The sequence below is a fragment of the Bombus terrestris genome, chromosome 4 (assembly GCF_910591885.1).
Source record: "Bombus terrestris chromosome 4, iyBomTerr1.2, whole genome shotgun sequence".
Taxonomy (NCBI): Eukaryota; Metazoa; Arthropoda; class Insecta; order Hymenoptera; family Apidae; genus Bombus; species Bombus terrestris.
This window is the reverse complement of record NC_063272.1, coordinates 10,875,678-10,899,937: the sequence shown is the minus strand read 5'-3', so window position 1 is coordinate 10,899,937 and position 24,260 is coordinate 10,875,678. Positions and strand designations below refer to the sequence as shown.

The window sequence follows — 24,260 nt, the reverse complement described above, 5'->3', positions numbered from 1 at the left end:
CTTGCTTTATTTTTATTTATTTATTTTATATATCATAATTCTTTATTAATTTATTATTGTGAAAATCAAAGAATTACTGCTCCTTAATGTAATTAACCATTACCAACTTAGAATTTAAGAAAAAGACATGAAGTACATAAGTTCTACGTTGTTTGATTTTTAAGATGATGGATACTTTATGAAATCCATTTGCCTATAAATGCATTAGTGTGTTTTATTAGCGCGTCGTTGTACCAGAAGCAAATCATTTAATTTATTTATGACAACGGAATATAACTTTTTCCTTTCATAAACGATATTTCTCCTAAACAAAATTTCATTCATTGCGAATGGAAGTATCACACGATTGATTCTCCTCAATTCGTAGATTTTTAAGGTTATCGTTTTTCCATGCAATCAATTTCTTCGATAACAAGCGGAAAATCCTGCTCTTGACACGATTTTTATGGCTGATGATGTAACCATTCGGGCCAGAGATTTTATTCGTTTAACTTATCAATCTTCTCGGTTAGATAACAAAAGCTGGCGCAGAAAACGTGACTTGCGGGTAACCAGTATCAGAACAGTTATCCTTTCTAAAAACCATCTGCCGACCCGCATGTGAAAATCGTATAGTCTGCACTTTCGCCGGCCTTTTTCATCGACGTCCATTCTTGAAAACGACGACCGAAGAATAATCGATTCGGTTCTGTATTAACCAACAATGGGTTTCATTGAAAACTCGATAACGACGATTTCTTCTGCTCTGGCGATCAAGCGGCTACGAGAGGGTTTAACACGCCGCTGGATAAGATCAGCCGGCTTTAATCCAGTTTCTGCAGCCTGCTGAAGATCGCGAGGGGAATGAAAGCGACTCACCCAGCCCTTTGTGATTGGAAAAATGTCAATAAAATTGCTTCGCGTGAAAACCGACTAATTTAAAAGGAAAATTTGTTGTTCCTTCCGGTGTTAAGAATCCCGAATCTTCTTTCAGCTTTATACTCTTAATTGAAATAAAAGAGTAAAAAGAGCATAGAGGAGGACAAACGACCAAACAATAATAACGAACAAACGACCGAACTAAACTGTTCCATTGTTTTGAGTATGATTTTCATGGTTATGTCTTGTCAAACAAAACGATGAAGTATAGGAGTAAAAATTTATTATTATAATATGTACATTTAGGCTGTATTATATTAATATAAAAGGTCTTTTTTATTTATCCAGTACTTTTTCAACAACAGCATTTTTCTTGAAATTATTTAGTATTCGAAAATTAACTTATTTTTAGATGTTTCCTTGTGTAAGTTTACTTCGTTATAAATATATGTACACTGTATATAACTGTGTTCAAAACGTGCTGTTATATGAACAATATCGTTAACAACACTAGTATTACTAGAAATTCAACATGTAAAAACGATATAAAACTTTGAAATCAGATAAATATGATAGTAAGCTTTTTCTATTATTTGCAGATCATATAATGCCTGTAACAAAAAAAACTAATGTTACAAAGGTGAAATAAGTATATGAATCTCATCATACTTACTTTTACCCAAAGAAGTTTAATTTTTACATATCGTACAAATATAATTAAATATTATAATTGATCAAATATTGATTTGATAACATTACACAAATGAATTGCAGCATCTTTATGTTAAAATAATGTTTACTGCTTTTTGAAATTAAAAATTAAAAATTAATTACTACTATTTTATGATTTTTCATACATCATAGAAATGATATGCTATCAGAATATATGATTCTATTGAGTATACTTCTACTGAGTATCTTTAATTCAAGGAAATATCAAATAAATTTTCTAACAAATGTCTTTCAACATATTTAATCTTCAATATGTATTATTCATGATCATACAGTTTAATTAATTAATTTCTAAATAAAAATAAATTTCTCGATTTCTCTTTATGGTAAATGGAATGATAGATGACATTGTTTACTTCGAGTTTCCCAAATCGGAACAGAGAGATCTTCCTCGCGGTTGAATACGCGATTGCTTAACATTACTCACATTGTTACAGAGATAAGATGTTAATCTTGTTCATCGAGCAGAAACTTTCTTTTCTTCGTACATGGAGGAAGTTTTAACAAACGGTAAAATATAATCTCGTAATAATAACAAAATCACGAGATTGTTACTTACCGTGTTGACTACGAAACTTACCCGTAACTTGTTTAGTTGTCGGACTGTCGGACGTATCAAATTGCAAGCTCGAACGCGGGTTACACGGGTTAGTATTTGCTGCTTTTAAATTCTGAACTTTCCAACGATGCGATGGTTAAACTTGCCATACCGCGCAAACTTCCAATTTCTTACCTTGCTTTTCTTTTACCTTACTTTCGGAATAAAAATTCTTTCGAAGGATATGTTGAAATGACGTTAGAGTCCTAGGAAAGAGTTGCCTAATAGTATTACGGCCACACGAATTGTATCTATCGATTTCTTCCTTGTTACTGAATTCGGGTAGAATTAAATATAATCGTAGCGATTAAATGTAGAAAAAGATTCTTTTATAAAAAAAATGTGCCTTCTAACGCACTTGATAAAAAAATTGAAATAATAATAATAATGAATAATTTCTAATGATTTTATCTTTTGTATGTTAATTTGACAACTGTTACCAATTGTAATGTAAAAAATATCTCTTGCAGAATACTTCTGATAGTATTTTGTAAAAGTAATGAAATGAAGTTCTAAATAAAAGAATGCGATTTCAATAATTTCGGTACAGTTTTTGTTAAACTAAAATACGAAATATGCGCTTTATTGATTCGCGATCGTTCTCTGAGTTATATACCAAACAAAATGAGCTATCAACACTCGATATCTTCATCTGAAATACTGCTGTTGACAGTCAAATGAAAGGCACAGAATTCTCCTTTGAATTTCTAATATGAAATAAGTAGTCTATGAGAAGATCGAACAAACTATTCACACGCAAATTCAGATTTATATAGCTGATAATACTTCAACAATGCATCTTTATATTCCACATATTTATGTTTTTATAAAACTAGATTTATCAAGGAATGTTTTATATTTATTTCGTGTCTATATTTGACGAGTTTACGACTTTTTTAAGAAATACCTGTTTCTGAACCAACAAATGTTACACGTTATAAAACGACATATGTATAACGAATGAATATGTTTTTAGAAATAGTACGGATAATAGGTATTTCGAATTATAAATTTTAATCCTTGACATCACCTTACGTACGTATAAATTAATAAACACAAATTAACGAAGTGAAAATTACAATATAGAATACATTATTTAGTGACATAATTTTAGTAATTTAAACGTAAATAACTCACAAAATAGGAATAAAGATATTCGTTATTAAAGCATGGTTCATAACGACTTACGAATATATGAAAAGCTGCAAGAAAATATATATTTTGATATGATTTAGATATGATTTGCTAAAAGTGTATTTCGTTTAAAATTGAAAACGAGACACGAGAGTTTCTCAATGAGGCGGATTGAATACTGAGAAATGCACTGTCGAGTTAATAATTCACCAATCCTTCTCGAGTCTTTTTTCATTCTTAGTTCGTAAATTACAACGGAACGTGAATTGTATAGATTAGTTAGGTATCAGTTCAATCCGATCAAACGGTAATAATACATCGGTTATCGATTATCTGTAAAGAATTCTCGGGCTAAGGAAAAGGTAAATAGCGCATGAAAAGTCGTAAATTGTTGAAATATTGAAATATGTTCGAATCTTCACTCACTCAGCAACCAATGGCCAAAGCATCGAAAATATAATAAAATCAGAGCAATCATTTTTTTGCTGTAATCTCGATATTTAGAATTTTTCTCGATGAAAAGGGTATTGCAATACCAAAAAAAAAAAAATTTATAAATTTTCCAATTTTTAGATAAAAGGAAAAATATAAAGAAAAGCCTATTAAGTCCAAAAACATATTTTTTTAAATACCTAATAAATCTATGATAGTTCATGTTAAAAATTGAAATAAAAACGCGTATTTGATCTTACAATAAATAAAACGAAATATGTCTGCGACATATTTAATTTTAAAATTGATTTTTTGTAAAAAGTAAGAAATATGGCTCAATATATGTTTCCCTTTAGATTTCAAATCAATTTCACGTAAATTTGATTCAATCTTGCTTCTGTATCATGGTATCTACACACACATGTACATCCTTTTCCGTTCACTTACTCTTACATCTACACGTCATTTTATATCAGAAACCTTGTTTCCAATTAGCACGATATGATTAAATTTATTCCATTTCACTGAACAATTAATTCTTCATTAATTTATCGAAGATCTAAACAATCCAGACATCCCTTCCTACATTGCTTGGTAAAATACAATAGCTTCAGTGCATCATTGAATCGTCGTTTATAAAAGGTTATTGAAAGCTTTCAACGAGTGTGCAAAGCGTGTAAATAAAAAATTTTATAAACGGCCAAAATTAAAGCATTTTTTAAAAGTATATTGGTCCGCAGAATGTAACACGAAAAAACTTCGACTCGCCGTTTACATTCAAAGGCTGGCAGAGGGCGAACATCAAAGCTTTTTTAACTTTAACCCTCGCGCAACGATACACGGACAAAGAGCAGCCTGTGCTCACATTCTAAAAAGCGCTCTAAGGACGTCCCATAGAAGTACAGAACGTCATCTTGCTGGTCTCTTTGTGGCGCGTATCAAATTGCGAGGGGACGAAACCTCTTTTCTTCATGCGACGACACCGGAAGTTTCCCCTTTCGAGGATTCTCTGTGCGTTAATTACGTTAATAAGCTGGTTAACTGTAGCTTGCTAAAAACCACGTTACCGTTATAATAATGAGGATAAGTTCTCCTCAACGAAAGATGGGAACACGTTTCGTGGTTCCTGGAAACGAAGGAAATGGGCAACATTTCCTTCGTTCGAAATTCCTCCGTTTATTTGATTCTATTTTATGTCTGCCTTTTTACGCTACAAATATGTAGGCAGCTTTTGTTACACGTAGTAATATATCGAACAGCAAATACTTATAACTACGACCGATGGAATAAAACAGAATTATTAGTTTAAGATTAGTTAAGATTAGTTTAAGATTAATGAAATGTAAAATATCTATCCGTTCTGTAGGAAAATACTGATCAATATATAAATACTTGTTACATTATGTTTATAAATGATAACATCTGATCACATTATTTGTACAGAAACTAGTTTTAAAACTCTAATGTTAATATTTCATAGAAGAAACTTAGCCTGTATTTTAGGTAATAGCAGTTAATAGAAATAAAATAATCCAACTTTCACGCTTCATTATTACCGAGTAAAAGCAAAAGTCGAAGTAAAAATTTTGTATATCTATCGTCTATCGTCACGTAGGAAGCTAATAGATATCTGTAACATATACCGAATAAAGAGCGATATCAGAGTTAACAACGATTAAATAACTAACAGTTAGTTGTAAACCGATTCGCTCACAGCAACGCGGTTAGCTCTCTCTGGTTTCTGTCCGCTTCCGCCACTTACTCTTCCGCATTATTTCCGGGAAGCGTGTTCGTCGCGCGTGGCCGCGCGACGAAAACCGACCATCCGATACCGCGCAAATTATTTCGGAGATTGCCTTTTTTAAATGCAATACATAGTGTGAATAAAAAAGAGAACAGCCTCAATACCTGCGTCCATGGTCGACGGTTATTATCTTCTCACAAATTACACCGGAGCGCTGCGCCAGAGTTTCCGTCTCGGCTACAATAAACCGAGTTACCTTCATCCCTTCGCCTCTACCCCTCTTCAGCCCCTTTACCAGCACAACCCCCTATCTATCTATTTCTGCCCCATCCCAGTGTCTCTTATTTTCAAGCGGGGGAACTTCTGATAGGCCGAGCTCCAGCCTATTTACTTAGCCACCATGTACGCTAGGCAACACTTATTACCCGAGTAACGCAATCGTATAATGCGCCACCCTCGTGTTCACGCTCGCGATACCGCCTAATTTAATGTTTCGGGAATCAAGATCGCGAACGTAACAAGAGATCGGTATCAAGTATCGCGCAGAACACTCGAGTACCTTAATTATAATTTGTTGTCGTGGAACGTAGAATATTATCCATACATAGACTATGCTACAATTAGTAGGTGCAATTCGATGTGTTTAAGGGGAAACGATCGAATCCGTGAGATCGAAGGAAAAGATTAAGAAATTAAAAGTTTTCTTAGTTGCAAGTAGATGATGATACAGTTTTATCAGTCTGATGTGTTCAGTGCTTGTATATCGGATTTGAGTCGTCCTGTGCTTTTATGATATGTGTATCAATTTATTTCGATGATGTTAATTCGAATGCATAATACATGTATATAAATTAGAAATCAAAATTTTGGAAATTTCTTCGATGAGAATACCCTGTAAAGGGGATATGTTATGTACATCTGTACATATGTATGGTGATTTAGGATTGTAATACAGTATAAGTTTTATACAGGTTTCACAGTACATATGAATATCTACAGATGTAGGTTTCGTACATACAAATCTACATAGAGACGGATTTTGTATATGTAAAGTTTGTTTTTTTATTAGCATGTATTATCGTTCAAAAATATCCTGAAGGTTTGCTTATTTTTGATGATTTATTTTTACAAATAAATCAAACTGCAATAATTTTATTCTTCGTAATCATCATAGCTACCTATGCATAATAGAATGTTACATCGGTAATTTTTAGAATCTAAAAATTGAAACTAACAGTTGTAATTGTCAAACCATATGGAATTATTTTTATTAATTGATAAATTCTTCATTTCCATTTCCGAGTATTTAACTTCTGAATTATAATTTAGATTAAGCAGATTCTTCCAAGCTGACAAACGACGTTAATATTGCTAATGTTTAATGCTATATTAAATATATATAATAACGTATACTGTAAGTAATTCGTAACTCGTAATTCATTTGCACTGTCATAAACGGTAGCATATCAGATCCACTCAATGGTAAACGTGTTAAGCTGCAATTACACGAACATTGGACAAACGGATGTTATGATGCATACGTCTATACAAGGTTGACGACAGGTGATATAGGATAAATGATAAACGATTGTCGAACTTGCGATGCGGGCGCTCTTCCATTCTATGTGTTTCCTATGGGTCTAATAATGCAATCGTCGAATTGGGCAATTCTTCTTAGTGAAATTTGAATCATAGTACGATCGACAAAATTATTCCAAAATATTGAATAAAATTTTTTAAGAAAATTCAGTTCAATTCTGCCCAATTTTGCTCCAATACATACAGTAGTTTTGATCGTTCATTTCGTGTTTGAAGTTAGAAGCGTTTAATAAAAGGAATCGAAAAAACTTTCATTATTTGTTTTGTTGTTTAAATTTTCAATATGTAGGTAGATACAATATCTTTATAACAACATCTTTATATATTTCTATAACAACAATATCTTTATATATGCAACAACATATGTTCAAAATTATAGAAATTAAATGAAGATTTAACCAAATATTTTGATAGAAATTTTGATAGACTTTGTTCGATAATAATTTATTGTTTGTACTGGATTTTGATGTGTGGAACTTTCTATTTTTTCATGCACACTCTATATTCTTTATACGACCTGTTTTTCCACAATTTTTTCAGAAATCTATCTACCGTGTAAAAACAAAATTGTATGTACACTGTTTCTTATTTTACAATCAAGTGTACAAGCTATGGGACACATATTGTATATCTATGTGTTTTTCAGAAAAATTGTGTAAACCATTATAATTTTTCAGCGATATTCGCACTTAAATTAACTAAATAAAGTAAATTGATTAAAATAAAACACCTTGCGTAAAGATTAATAAATCGGTTGTTTTACTATCTTATTCTAGAGTTGTCTCAACTGTCGGCAATAGTACACGCCAATATCAATTTGCCTACAATAAGATAATAAGGCTAATATCACTCAGCTCAAACGTGAGTGGCAAAACTTCTACTACTAAACTACTATACATTGTTATTGAGGTAATTACGACAAGAATGGTAGCAGAAACATCGCAAATTAATTCAGAGGATTGTACACCATGGTTCTTAGAAACATAATAAACGACTACACACAGTCATTGTAAAGTTTCGAACTATCTACATATATTGCTAGTCTTACAATATAAGGTAACTAAACAATTTATATATTAATATTAGCATGATCATTTTAAAAATTCTTAATATATGCATTGCAAAAATGTACTATAAAAAAAGAACAATGTGAGGATCGAAAGGTATATATTCTATAAAAATAACGTAATACAGTAATTAAAGATTGATCTGAAATTCGAAAAACATGTATTGAACTTTTATTTATGTTTATGAAATAAAGTGCACTTAAAATGTTCAAATGTTCATTTGAAATTCAATTTAAGAATATCTAACATTTCCTTACGGCAGCTATTCAGATAATAGTTAAAATTGAATAATGAATGATAATAATAAAGAAGATTACTCCTTTTAATGATTTAGTAATTTTTATATACGATATTATTTAAATATGATATAAATATTTGTATAAAATGTTTTCTAAATGTTTGTATCAATAGAGCTCTCAAATTTACAATTAAATTTATATTTAAATCAGTATACATCTGTGCGTATATCATGCAAATCGCATTGTTATTATCATATTGTTTTCCTCTAAAATGTACTATACATGTATTTCGAATAAAACTTCGCAACGTATTCCATTCATTTCCACGTATACATCAATAACAATTACACTCCTGTCCAACGTATTAAAATAAATTAAAAATTGAATAATTGCTGTTATAATCGTTACCATTAATCACCAGCGGGCTCAGTCCATTTAATTTGAACAATAAATCTTTGGAAAATTATAGATTGTACTACATTATGTAACTACTGTCGCACGTTCGATAAATTAGTTTACTTTCTCGACTGCTGTATGCATTATGGAACATTTATTACGAAGTTGTGTGACTGTTACGTTTTAAGCATTTACATTCCCAGTAACATCACTTTTATTATTCATTGAAACGTTCAATTTTAACTGTCGTACCATTACGATGTTTCATACTATCATTTTAAATATACTGCAGCGCAGAGGAAATTTATAGTGTGTAGTTTCAAAATAGTCGTGCATTACAGTATTTCACTACGGAAATTATCAGAATATTTGGAATTGATTATAGAATAGGTTCGCGCTATTTACTACTTACAGTAACCAAATAAATCTGACTAATTGGATCAGTTCTGAACACAATGCACAGTTACAGATTCAAGTTTAATAATTGAATTGGTTCTTATGTTTGTTCCAAAGATGTTTGGTGTGGGTACTTTGGTAAATTACCGTCGGTTCTATAGATATATTCTCCTCTCAGTTATTGTATCGACGCGTATTTTCTGTGTTCCTAAAATTAATAAGAAATCTTTAGTATATATATGTATATATGTATTTTATTGATCTTACTCAGTTCAATTTAGAATATTTATTTTTCCTTCTGTCTTATAATTCATTTTGTTCTCGTCCTCCTGACAAAGCCCTTTTTACTGCGTATTACTTACATAGATTGTGAGACCTGTAACGATTAATTCGGTGAAATTAACGCGAATAAAATTTGTGTTTACACATATAATCCAATCGATATCAGTATAATGGTATTTCTCTGTAAACGCGCTTCAATTTGTAGTCTGCTAAAGAAACACTTTGCAACAGTCTGGCTGGAAATTTCTAAGAAATTCATAGCAAAGAGTTCCTTTGTAGCGCGAAAATGAAATATCGTGCAACTTATATTCATTAAACCGTTCTCATTCTTGTAATGGAGAGAATACGCTAAAAATGTTACTGTTTAATTCAAAAAAAGAAAAATATGCGTTTTCACACAATAATTATAATATAGTTCGAATCGTTATTATTAAATACATATGATTTCATGAAACAAAAGGAAACCAGCTATGAGTTTGTTCATAAAGCAATGATATGTCGAAATTCTGTTGTCATGGACGTGTTAAGAGCAACATTATAATCGCTTGTAAATCGCCTTGGTATAGTTGAGACACCTGTATACGCATACCCACACATACACACACCTGTGTACACGCAGGTGCACCATTATACGTCGCCATAGAATTGTAGAGTCGATCGATAAGCCTGTAACGAGACATAACCTGAGTTATCAGCAGACTTTGGCCATGCACCGTTGGTAATCGTTGATCCGAGAGAATCTACTACATACATGTACGTACATACATAAGTGGTTGATCTATCAGATGTGCCGGGCTTTGGTAACGTGATGCTACTACGTTCTACTACGCGCTTCCTTACCCTATAATATAAAGTTTATAGGAACATATTATATATTATAATATCTATATATCGTAAATCATATATATTATAAGATGTGATATATTATATATTATAGCGTAATTTATAATTTTTAAAATTTTATTTTATTGTAATCAATTAATTCGATCATAAAATAAAAGAATTTATAAGGAAATGGTAGTACCTGATAAAGTGACCATTTCAAAAATCAGAAAATAAAGTTAGACGAATAACTAAAGTGAGAAACATAAATATTGCCAAAGATAGTCACTTACCAATCATTTTCATGTATAGACACCTTTCCAAACAGCCTACTATCTAAGAAAGACATAACAAGTATACTAGCCAATAATAGAAAAAAGAGACAACCGCAAAAAATGTAAAAAATAAAAAACAATGTACCTATTTCTTATAATCTTTCATCCCGATTTATCGCAAAAAGAGAGAGAGAGAGAGAAAATGTAATATACGTATAATATTTAGCTGAAAAACTGTTAGAGTTCATTAGTTACAGCTAAGTATAGTTTTTGTCCTTTATTTCATAAAATGAAAATTATTTTCATGAAACACATTAACGGGGAAAGGAAATAAAAAGAATATCTTTGGTAATCTATGTAAAATATACATGAATTAATATAATGGGTATTCGAAGCGAGAAATGGATCAAACTACGATATATATGTAGACATACACATATATATCGCTATATGTATATATATATATATATATTGTTCCTAATATCTCAAAGAGCTTTGATAGAACATTGTCGAACGTGTTCAGTTTCGGAACTCTTGTATAGATATGCAATCCCTAGATAACGTTCGGAACCCTTACAATTCTAGTATATCTATGAATTACATTACAACTCCCTTGTATCTAACAAGGTTATACTTTAGGATTAGATCAGGATTAGATTTAACGTAACAGAATCCGAGACGAATTCACTGAATGTATACCAATAAATTTTAATTAACGGTTACGTTACACAGATACAACAACATCTGTATTTTAAGATGCATGTATATTTCCTGAAATTTAATTTAATCAACAAGTTGATTACGAGGGTAACAAAATGAATTCAATAATTTAAATAAATAATATTTTCTACATAATTCTAAATATCTGTAAGAATTATAAAAATTTGCGCATAGATAATTTTATATATTTTTTAAAATGTCAAATTTGTATAACTTGTTTTTAGAATACAAGAAGAATGAAAATCGTATATGAATACGATTAAAATACGAATCAATTCGCAATCAGAAACGAATAACTGGCATAACGTCTCCGCTACAATAAAACTTTAATCCGATTTCGTGGCTGATGAATACGTTCGGCAACTAACTATGAATTGAGGCGATAAATGTTTCAACGCTTTGACTCTTCGAGTCGACTTCACTGGATGACACTTACACACAATGGTGGCTCTTATCGAAATTATGCCTAACACGTTAGTTGGCATGTGAATTTGATATTCCTTGTCACATATTATTGAAATACTGTCACTTATTTCGCTATAGTACATCGTAATACATGGTATAATGTACAGAATGTGCCAGGTTTTTTCCCACAAAACGATTTCGCTATATTCAAGAAATAAAAAAAGTAGGAAAAATATCAGATTAATTCACATATAAGCTCATGAACGTTTTATTGATATTGGATTGGTTTTTTATTCGATGAAACGTAGAAACAGATTGACGATATTTTGTTCGGTTTGAAACTGCTGCACGTTCTTATAAAATATAGGATTAATATCTATGAGAAACAGAATTTATACTACATACATTACAAATTTTTTTATCGATTTCCTTTAATTTCAACAAACGTATTACCAATTCTTTATATTCGTCTCTGATATAGGTGTATTAATTCTTGGTCGACAAACTTTTCCCTATAAATCCGTTAACGTGATATCGAATTACCAAATAATCGATTCTGTTTCTATTAATACATTGTTACGATTTCTGCTATCACCGTCACTTGTACACCTTTCATTTACATTTAGTGAATTTATCGTATTCTGTACACTCACATGTTCTACATCTCTCATTCTCGCTTCTCGCGTTCTTGTATGCTGCTTACACGAAGTACTTACAATATTGTGTATTGTCGACAGCAGCATTTGAATTCGGTTATGCAATTTATCACAAATTAATCTATATCTATGGCAACTGTCCTGTTGCACTCTCCGATGCTTCCAAAAATGGAATGCTGATTCCAAAAATGGATCTTACTCCGATCTCGCTTCTGATGCCATTATTACCATTATATCATCGTTACTCGTACTCCTTTTGTTTACAATCGTATGCAAAATTACATATAAGTATAATGAACACTAAGACTGTCTTCCTTGTGTAATCAATATTTTGAATGTCGCTAAAAAATGAACATTACGATAATCGCTACATATTTTTAACAATATAAAAAAGATATTGAATCATCTATGTGGCCCTCCATAGTTAAAATTTCCTACCTAGAATGTTTCATTGTTCAAGATATCTCTACATTTTTCAACGTGTCGCCTCACATCGTTAATTTGCGAACCGACTATCTCTGCGAAGCAGAATACGAAAGAGACGGGACATTATTAAATTCATCACGCGCAAGTGGCCAAACAAACGAGATTAATGCTTTATTCGATTGTAGGGAATGAATAAAGCATCAGCGCTGAAACGTGATCAATTTTTCAGAAATTCATAATTTTCCTGGTGCAATTTGTTTCCTCCGATGATCGGATTTATGATTTAAATCGATGAACCGATGACGAAATGACATACGAACCAAGATACAGCTTTGGATTTATCCATAGAAGAGATTCACGTTAATTCTTTCGTTTCACGAGTAAATCCAGATTAATATTAATATCTTCTGACGTGCGTTTATGAGATGTAAAAATTTTAATGACGACATCATTATCGCGCCATCAGAGTATAGGAATTTTTCATCGGATGATATCTCGTTATTGATTCGTCAAATCGGTGTTTAATTCTCACGCAAAATATTATTGTTACTTTAATATAATGCACATTAAGGATACGTAGGTTGTTTTGTTTCATATATATTAATTTGCGCGAATTTTATGTTATATTAAAATTTAAACATGTATCTAAATATATGTTTCCAATTTAATTCCTATTTTGAAATATTTTCATATCCATCAAATATGCATATTTTGAAGCATTAACATTTTACGAAACCATTACACGTATTTGATTTAAATCGGATTAAATAATAACTGGTATATTGACAAAATTTCAGATTAAATACATCTAATATGATTAGAACTCATTGTATGAGTATAAATTTAATTTTTACTTAAAACTCATATTATATAGTTTCACTATTCGTAGATCTGCACAAGAAGATCGATGCAATATCTATACAATAGATCATGAAAGTATTTGGACACTAACCAACGATTTTCTTTACGATTATATGACGCAGATGGACGTATTATGTTACATACAAAACATTTTCGGATTTCGCTGTTCTTATAATAAAACACGACTAACTCATGATTTTGATAAAAACTTTTACCGATCTTGAAAACATATATATTTACAAATTATAAGATATTTATTACAAGCATACCTCATAGGGATGTCAGAAAAATTTAAATAATCATTCAGCCACAGTATTTGTTATTAGTGAGATCATTTTCAGTACTAATCATATGTTTAAGATCATTATTCATATTGTATACCAATTTTTGTTAGTAAATACTTATTTATATATTTTTCGATTGGTTTCAAACTTTATTAATATAGCCACGATAGTCGTGTCTCGTTTCGAGTTGATAAAGTTTCAAAATGTTTCGTATAACAGTTATAATATATTCATAACATTTTCCTACGGTAAATATTCAAATACTTTTGCAAATCGCTGTATGCACAATATACGTATAATATAAACAAAAAGCACGTTTATCTTCGTTGTGTATTGTTGTGGCTGCCTTCTTGATGAATCACTGCCACCGTAAACGAGACTTTTTTAGTTCTTCAAACCGAGGAAACATTTTTTAATTTAAGACAAAAACGTCGCCGCTTCTTTCACCTTTTTGTTTTATCCGGAACCGGTGTACCGAGTTCAGAAGACCGCGGAAGGGAACAATTAAAACTTCTGGTTAAAATAGCATAGTCGTCGACGTCACTTGGGCAAAGTGAATTCTTCGGCTGGCGGGAAAAGTTTTCTTTGGCTAGAGAAACACAACACGTTTAAAACTTTACACGATGATTTAAAATACTTCTCACGGTTACTTTTAAAGACCATTTAGGTCTAATATATTCGTATCGTGTACAATGTTTGCGTAGCATCTCACTCTTGGCAAATTTTTAGATTTCGTTCAGATAATGTGAGAGTTTACAAAATAAATACGAAGAACGTATGCAAAAAAGAATATATATATATATATATCTTGCCTATGGTCTCGAAAAAATTGTTGGAACTATTCAATAGTTAAAAACTTCCTCTCGGCGTATTTAAAAATAAACAAAGTTCTAAAAATAAAAAAAATATTTTCATACCACTTTGCTGATAATCTTCTATAAAAGCAAATATTCACATGGATATACAAAAGGTTATTTATGACCTTTTTTTTTTACATTTATGAGAAATTTAAAGCAAGACGCAAAAATATAGATAGATATGGTATAATATTCATAATATTTTAGTACTATAGTATAGCGAAATGTTCATTGTAATATTCAGTAGACGAAATAAATCTTGTCTGCGCCCTGTTCTTTAGTCATGTCCGTAAAAATATGCATTTGCGTAAATATCTGCAGTTTATTTATAGTATCTTGCAAATCTATGTGCCTGTAATATTTGCCCATTGCTCCTCTTTTATGATGAAAAATATATACCCATCTTCGAAGCGGCAATACTTCAATCAACTGAAAGAAATGACGCACAAAAATAGAAAAAGAATTTAAAAATTAGTGGTAGTCAAGCCTTATTCGCAATTCGAGGGGTTAACAGTGACATTGGAAGAGCTGAGCGAAATGTTGGCTGTCCTAACGTGACTTTCAGAAAGCGAGGAAAAAGGATACGGTCGCGAAGCCTTAGAAAATTTGCCCCGTAACGAAGCTTTGTGCCGATCCAATCGTCGGTTTCGCCGAGTGCAATTTTTCCCTGGCCACCGGAGCCTCGGCTGGCTCGGTTTGCCTCGCCCTCACCTCGACAGACTCGTCGAAAATGTAATCGTCTTTCCACGGCCGCTTAATTCGCTGGTCTGGTTGTCCGCAACGTAAAGGAAAAAAAAAGACAAGGTAACCCAAAACCTACGGGATCCGATTCGATCCGATTCGATCGGATTCCACGTTCCGACTTACGCGTGTGAATACTCTGGCTGTTTCGTTTTCCTGCGCTCTAGACGCCGTTTTCAGAATTTTTCGCGTAAATTAATCCAACCGTGACCGCTCCTATCTTTTTATTCCTTTCGCGTGGCTCGATTTTTTGAGCGATAGATTTTAGCGAACGATCCAGGGATCCCCACTTCCGGAGACCGAGTCACGACGTACGATTTGTACGGACCTCGGATGGCCTTCGAAAAAGCACTAGCCACCGACATCCATTGATTCTTCTACAGTCGAATTGAATAGAGTGCCAGCGTCCCGGTCGCGTCCTAGTCGGTCTGTATTCCAGGGAAGCATGCAATTGTTTGCGGGAATTTTCGTGTTCACTCGACGAAGAACTAGTGAAATTTTGCACGTGTCGTTGGCATGTTTTTACGACAAGCTAGGAATGACAGAATGTACTTCTGCAGTTACTTTGGAACGTTCCAGTAACTTCTCGTTCTCTGGTTTCATTTTGAAATTTCCTCGAACTCCTTTTCTAAATGTAATAAAATATTTTGGAAATGCCAATTTCTATGTTATGAAACCATAGTAAAATAATCGGTGTTAACAATCACATTTTTTACATGAAAACGATTTAACTATTACGAAACTACCATTTTACCTAAATTTTATATATATATATATATTTATAGTTGAATATGTATATGTATTTTTGTTACCATCTTGAAGATTTAAAAAATATTAATTGCCATCAGGCATTCTTACTATTTTCTGGAAAATATCCTAGATTTATCATATACGTACATACATGTATTTAAAAGGTTTATATCCTTGATTTTTTTAATTATGTCACATTAAAATACTTCTCTGTAATAATCAAAATGGGAAATCTAGAAAAATTGATTTATTCTGTTTTCCTACTTTCAATATTGTCTGTAGAGCAATGTAGAGAATAAATTTATTTTATTTTCTGATTTTCAGTGGTCGAAGAAAATCCTGTTACACAAAGCAAAACACACGAGGAGGAAAACGTTGATAGCCCCAATGACGAGTCAGGTAATATATCTTTTTAGATAGATAACAAAGAAGATATTGCTTACCACCTTTTTATAACGAAATTGCTTGCGGTATTTGTAAATACGAACTATTGTATCAAATATATTATTACAGAGGAAGATGAAGAGAACGCATCGCAAACACATTCTTCAGTTGTAGAAACTGATTTCAAATTTCCTGACTTCATCCACAGGTAAGACAATTAATAAATGAGACATTGACTATGAAAAATGGACAAACTCAAATATCCGACAAATTGGGCAATTCATCAGTTCTTTTCTGATATTAGTTTTATATTTTTGTATATTACATGTTATTTAATTTTACATATTATTCGATTTATCGTCCAAAATATAAATGAAAATGTACAATATATTCAATCTAATAACTGATTTCGTTATATTATCTCGGTTTGACTTGGAAGATATGAATGCCTTCAGATTTTTATGTGTAATATAGTTCATTGGGGTAAATTAATGCCATAAACTGATATTTGGAAAAGAATATGACTTAGAATTAATCCACTTTTCCTCTCGATGCCTTAAATTTGATTTTGTAGCATATACTAAAAATTTTAGTTTCGATTTTTACACGTTATATTTTGTTTAAGATTTGCCAATGTAAAAATCGTGAGAGCAATGTTGGTTCTGCTGCAGCAATTTGACAAAAATACAAACGAAGTGAATCATTACATTACCAAGATGCTTCATCGAATAGCCTGGGACTGCAAAATGCCAGGGCTCCTATTCCAAGCGTCAATGTTCCGTGTTTTCCAGAGAATTCTTGAGTCTAAGTATTGCGGTCACAAGGTAATTATTTATATTCATATTTATTTTTCTTAGCTCTAAATTTCATTCTTTGAAAACATAATGTAACTTGTCACATTCTATAACCCGTATTTTGACTGAATATTGTTAGCTTCAAACTTTTTGATTTTTTTGCTAACCTTTTCTTTAAGTTTCCTCATATACTACTTTACTGAATAACGAATTGCAAAATTAGTGGCTTGAGCATCAGATGTTATAGATGAAATACTCGTACAAATTATATATTTAAATGGTACAAGATTATGTACATATGGAAAATTAAATATTATCACTGCAACAAAAATATTTAAGTTTAAGATTGTGAGCGTATTTAGAAAAAGAAAACAGGAAACATTCTGTTTCCCAATAAAAATTTTGTTTAACTGTCATTACTCTTCCTACTCTCAAAATATACTATCTTTCATTTTTAATTATTATATCTTTGTAACTGCATCAATATGTCAACTTACATTCCTTCTTTCATAATACCAATAATTACTAGTAACAATTAACAACCAAATAAACTGGTGACCATCAAATACGGTTCTATATGAAAAGTAAAAGAATGTTTTATAAAATTCATAAACAATAGTTAGCCGTATGAAACTTATTTGATCAGATTTTCAACAAAAATTAGCTCAATGAAACGTCCAAATATTAAATGCATATACGTACAAAAACACATAGTATTTAGTATAATCTAAAGCACTTGGTCCCGCCCCTCCCAAACTTTTTATATTAAGATAACAATACAGTCCAAATCGTGATTGGAATTTCCAAACTATTCAACAAAGTTTCTATAATTTTCTATTGAATTCGTAGCACGAATGCAATTTTTCTCTTAACTTAAAGAATTTCATCGTCAAATTTACATGTCTGCCATGGTATCTAATAGCCACCGGAAGTATGCTTGTCTCGAGTCACGAAAGCTGAGTCCTCTTTGCAGGAACTCCAAAAGTTCGCAGTCTTCATAATCCGACGTTTCATCGAAGTCGCGCAAAAGAACCGGAAAGCGTATATGGAGCTGCTCTTCTGGAAGACCACTCGTGACGCGACCGAGGTCGTCGAGGGTTACAACGCGGAAACGGATAACAAGAAAGTTCCGCGCAGCCTCTGGACCGAAACCCAGGAGGACGAGTTACGCACTCTCTTTATGGAACATCAGACTAACAAGTATTCCCAAGGTACATTGCTCGTCCTACCTTTCGCTAAATCCTATGATTTACGAGTCTTTTTTAACGCACTACTTTGCCGGATATTTTTGAATTTGCCAGGGCAGACGATTAGCTATATCCCGTTCTAGTTTGCTAGCGATTGAATAAAATATTCTATCAGGGGAAAGATCTCTCTGCTTTCAGGAAGCATTAATACATAATGTATGTACTTCAAAGAATGTTTATTGGACATTCTAAATGGAATACTTAATGAAGGGAATTCTAATGAATATATGTATCCGTACATTCTTTCATATCTTGCACTGGCTAAATTCACTGTCTTTAAAGAAGTCAGTCAGTGAGTAATTAATAGGGAAAAACCGACCAAGTAAGTAAGAGTGTATGATTTAAAAATACGTGTACAGGTTACGTTATTAGACCGCAAATGTTCTTGCATTTGTAGTGTATTTAAAGTATGGATCACTATCTCGACAAAACTTATTAATTAAATAATATATTACAATACAGATTTGTAGAATGTTTTAACTTGTTATTATAGATAAGACGATATAATAACGATGTATGTTCTATATATCCCTTCATTTAGTATTGAAATTACTTAAAAGACTGCCTATGTTGTTTCAACCAGGATTACTTTAACACGACTGATCCTTGATACCGAAATTGGTAGATGCTAGAGAGAATTGTCGGTAATATCGAATTACTGATAACAACGTCTTCATTTATCAGTTAACCTAATCACGTACCCCTGCGATGATCCAGTTATCCTTCCCTTCCTACAAATCAATTCAGGATAATATTGATTGGATATAAATAGCACCGATATTCATAGTCCTGGAACGTTTATTGAAATCCCCAATGCACTATTAAAACGTGGTCCGGAAAATCAAATTTAATTAATTGCGTCCGGAAATTGATTTTTATCAAGTCATCTAACATATATTTTATCGTTCTATCGTACATATTCTTTAAGAAGGTATTAGATAGATATTAGATATTAGAAAACCATACAAAATTTTGGATCGTTTACTTAGTAAAAAAGGTGGAGGGTGAACTTTGACTTTGTAATGAAAAGTTAGGAAATGGATATTGGAACCTCTATATATTTAAAATTAGTACACGCAACGATAATCAAGTATCATAATTATTAGTTTATATTTATTTGAATTGCTTTAACGATGCTATTCCTGACATAATATCTTTCCTTCTTTATCCTCATATTTAATCTTATATACTAATTAGGAAATCCTATAAGCTTGAATCTTGAACGAAATCGATAAGCTTTTACAGTATATAAAGATAAGTCCGGATTGTGGAAAGTTCTATAATCGAGGTATATGTAGCTGTTAATTGAGCAAAAAAGAATGAAATATGTAAAGATAAGAAATAGCGAATTGTACCACTTTTTACTTTATTTACTTTTATGAATCCTTAATGTTAAGGGTGAACCCAAACTTTTGAACGCGCAGTAGTATATTCTATTCCTAAATTATGTATATCTTCATGTTTTATTCATTTAGATGTCGTCGATTGGATCTTAGAGCACATTAATCAAGAACGAACGCGTCGTGGTATCATGAAGAAGCTGAAAGAAATGTGTCTGATTGTTAATTCTAAGGTAAGCAATTTCTGTAGTCACTCATTACTATTACACTTTGTTTCACGTCTACTTATTTTGTAACATAAATTAATTTTAATTCTCAGGCATTTAATAATAGAGAGTATTACTTTCCACCCGTATGTGTTGCTACCTGTATGTATATATATTATAACGAATCCAAGATTTCAATAATAATCCTTCGATTAATAAAAAACTAGCGCGTATATGAATAACATCGATATTTGATACGAATAAAAATTTACTACAAAGTAGTAGGCTAAGCTTATCAAGAAAATATAAAAGAAATCTGTTTCCAAAATATATAATACCATAACACGCAAATTGATTTAAATTCCTATCGCTTTATAGAATAAAAAAAAAAAAATGATTCTCCGGAGATTTGTTGTTTTAGCTGATATTTACATAGATATTGAAAAATTTTCAATACGTTTTATAGAGTTTTAAACAAATCGGTTTTTGTACCTACTCTATATGGATGTTTTATATATCGGCGGAGATCACTCTCAGACATTTCTCCAAACTAAACTAAAAATGGGGGATGGAAAATCGTAAGGTTGGCGAAAACTGCCAACTACATAAAAAATATTAGCTATATTTGGCGAAGATTATTTTCATCATGATGTATGGGATCTGACGCACCCTACGACTATAATTCTCTGGGTCGTCAAAGAATAAATGCTTGCGCGTATCTTTTAGTTTCACTTTTTGCTGAATTTCCATTCCAAACTCCCATTTGTAGCGTAAAGAATCGAATTAAATCCGCAAGATAAAGTATAAAGCTAATTCGTACGTCTTTCTCTGCTTCGTGGTTTAAAATAATAAAAGAGAGTCAGTCACTTGCGACTAAAAAAATTATTTCTTGCCACTCTGTCGCAACGAAGTCAGCGACACGCGTGTGCACTCGTTATCCCTTCGATAATCGATTAGATTTACGGGACATTTACAACCCACGCGTTCTTTCAAAAACGTATTTGAACAAGCAAAGTCGGCTAGCCGATCTCGACGGCTCCCTTGAACGTAACACTGACAAGATCAATGATTTACGAGGAGCGCGAGAAAACGTAGGGTAGCTGAGGCTCGAAAATAAGTTTCTGGACTGGCGTCGGTGACAGACAGAACATATGCAAAAAATGGAGCCAAAGAATTGCTGCAGCAACTGTAAATTCTCGGGAGACAATTTCTACGAGGAGCTTTCTGGAGACTCCTTTTCTTTCCGGCCTGCCGCTCGAAAAGGAGGTTTCTCCGTTCCTGCGTAGATCACGACTTCCGCTGTGCCAGCAAGACTTTTTTCCTCTTTGCGACTACTTCGTTCGGGGATGGATGTATCTCAAGATTTTCCCCCGTCAAGTGTTCCTTTCCGGTATCTCCGCATACTATGGAAAGCTATCGCTTTGTTTGCGCTTTCCTATCCAACAACCGTATGAAGATTTTCGGGAGGAAGCTAGACACATAAATAGACGGCGGCTCCCTTAACTCTGAATAGATCGTCCGTATACGGTCCCTGCTGTCTCAGTCTCCGCCCTATTGGAATCGTTTCAAAAGTTGACAATTAATGTATTGAGGGTATACCTCGCGTTGTATTCAGCGTACAGAAAATTTATAGGAACCACATTTTGTACTATCGAACAGTACGTATTATTATGTGCGTATATACACGCGCATCGACATAATGTTCATTATTTCTTTGAAAAATCTCATTTGCGATCTTTCGTTCTTAGAAAAATTGATTTTCTTATAACCATTTGAATAAAATTATGAAAATTTGCAAAACACGTGGTAACATTTAATATTTCCAAAAAGGTATATTAACAATTTTTTTAATAAAAAATAAAATACAAGAAATTTTTTTAATTTTCGAGATTACATGCGTGCGTATATCTGTTTTATTCTCGAAAGCAATAATTAAAAATTTATATATTGTATAAATTAACTCTGATGAAAAGGATGCTGTACAGTTATATTTCTTTACATTCGCTTAAAAATTTAATCACGTATTATTTTTAGCTGAAAATTTTTTGATTTATTCAGAAATAATGCTATAATATTTAATGTTTAATAAAATACAATCTTTCAATTAAGCTAAGGTATTTATTGAATTTGTTCGAAGTCAAGTTCAATTGTGATATTCTTTTTCCTAGCTTGTTATGTTTAAATCGGTAAAAAGTATGCAGTGCTTTAATATACGAAAAATCAATCGTATGAATAGGAGAGTGTGATTATTAATATATCGTAATTTCATCGATAATAATTTCCTGCACTGTTACTTTATAATTATAGACATAAAACGATTACAACGTTCTAGTAATTCGTCGGACTTAAGAGATATCTAAACTACAAAACACGATTCGAATTCATTCGTCTTAACGCCAATACAGCGAAAACAATTTTAACAGCATTATTCTTTGACGGAGAGTTGTAATTCACTGGCGTCTTGAAAACGCGGCAATAAATTTTTCCCTTGCTTTCTTCAAATCGTGGCAGTAATATTAAAGTTTCCGTTCACGAGTTTCCATCGTGGCTTATTCGTTCGAGCGCGTTATTTCCCTTGCCACACTGCACCCTTTCGTAACCCTCGAGAAACTATCGCTTTGTTTGTCCTTTTGCCCTGCCAGACACGTATAAACATTTGTGTCAAACGCGAAAGGAAGGCGAAGTACGCGCCGCGTAAACTTAACGTTCCGCTTTCTAAAATTCATAAGGAGAAAACAATTTAAGATTATTGAAACCTTGATAGCAGCACATAATTTTCTTTTTTTTTTGCAATAAGTAATAACAATAAGTATTGACAATGATATTGTCGATTCATCTTGACGATATTACAAATGGAAAATCAAGAAAGAACGTGCTTAGTCATAATAATTTTTCCTTTAGAAACCATTGTACGTATACGTATAAAACATAGGCATGATTTGGAGTTTGGAAATGATATTCACATCTGAATTACTTCTAAACGATGGAACTGTTTATTTCAGTTACTTTAAAACGAACTGGAACGCAATTTCACAGCTTCTGTAAAATGGTAGAAATTTTCTTGAAAAGATAGCATACAAATACGTAGGTATAACGTATTTCCCTATCCGTTGAGTAAAAGTTAGCGGTCACTGTGTAATGCTTCACCACTGCACTGGTAGGAATTTCAAAGTTGAAATGCGATGCTCAACTTCAATCCGTTTTGCTCGTGCTCTGGCTCTCAGAAACGATGAGTATTCATCGTAACACGAAACGTGAATGTTCTTTCAGTTAACGCTATGAATATCGATTAAAAATATCGTACTTTGATCGCACACGGTCAATATAAGTCCATCTCCATGGCATATCTGTATACTCGGATCGTAAAATTCCTAGATTTTTGTCGATATTCGACCTTAATTTCTCAATATCAATCGTACCGCTCACGAGCTGCTTTATAAATTAAAATAATTCCATTTTTTAAGCCAGTACACAGGGAAATAGTACAAAGCATGCATTAAGGAAGAATAAGACGAAACGTTTTTTGGATTTTAATTAAAGTATGATTCATTTCAAATCATCGTATTGCACGAATAATGAATACAGGTATTGTGTAGCTTTTGAAAGAACAATAAAGACCAAGAATGTAGTCACGACTTGCGACTAAATCATTTGAATGTACGACTGTGACGAGAGCAGCGCAACAAGAGGGATAATAGTTCATTTTCAGCCGTCGCAACAATGGCTATAGAAAAGATTATTAGCGGATAAAAAGGCATGTAAAAAATTAACAGCGAAACGCGTAGACGCGGCGATTTCAATGAGTTTTGTTATACTGATATTCGTTTCCCTCTTTCCGCGTGTCCTACTACCTTTTGAATAATCCTTTATGCGACAACTTTTCAAACTAGTTACAATACGATTTTAAGCAAAACCTTTTGAAACAAGTGACTACCGTTTCATGTATTATGTATTACATAGCCCGAAAACCAGAATTTTCCGAGCTTCAAAAAGTGCGAATGTAACGGTGAAACTT

The 24,260-nt window shown here is 32.3% G+C and overlaps 1 protein-coding gene across 2 annotated transcripts in view; it reads left to right on the top strand.

The window, feature by feature from the left end:
- Nucleotides 1-24,260, top strand: part of LOC100646408 (protein timeless homolog) — a 248,731-nt gene that overhangs the window by 210,689 nt on the left and 13,782 nt on the right. For both annotated transcript variants that reach the window (XM_048405629.1, XM_003394988.4), the window contains 5 exons: nucleotides 16,599-16,673; nucleotides 16,788-16,866; nucleotides 17,284-17,482; nucleotides 18,426-18,663; nucleotides 20,175-20,272. In XM_048405629.1, the coding sequence (XP_048261586.1) occupies nucleotides 16,599-16,673; nucleotides 16,788-16,866; nucleotides 17,284-17,482; nucleotides 18,426-18,663; nucleotides 20,175-20,272 (689 nt within the window). The remainder of the gene's footprint in view (nucleotides 1-16,598; nucleotides 16,674-16,787; nucleotides 16,867-17,283; nucleotides 17,483-18,425; nucleotides 18,664-20,174; nucleotides 20,273-24,260) is intronic.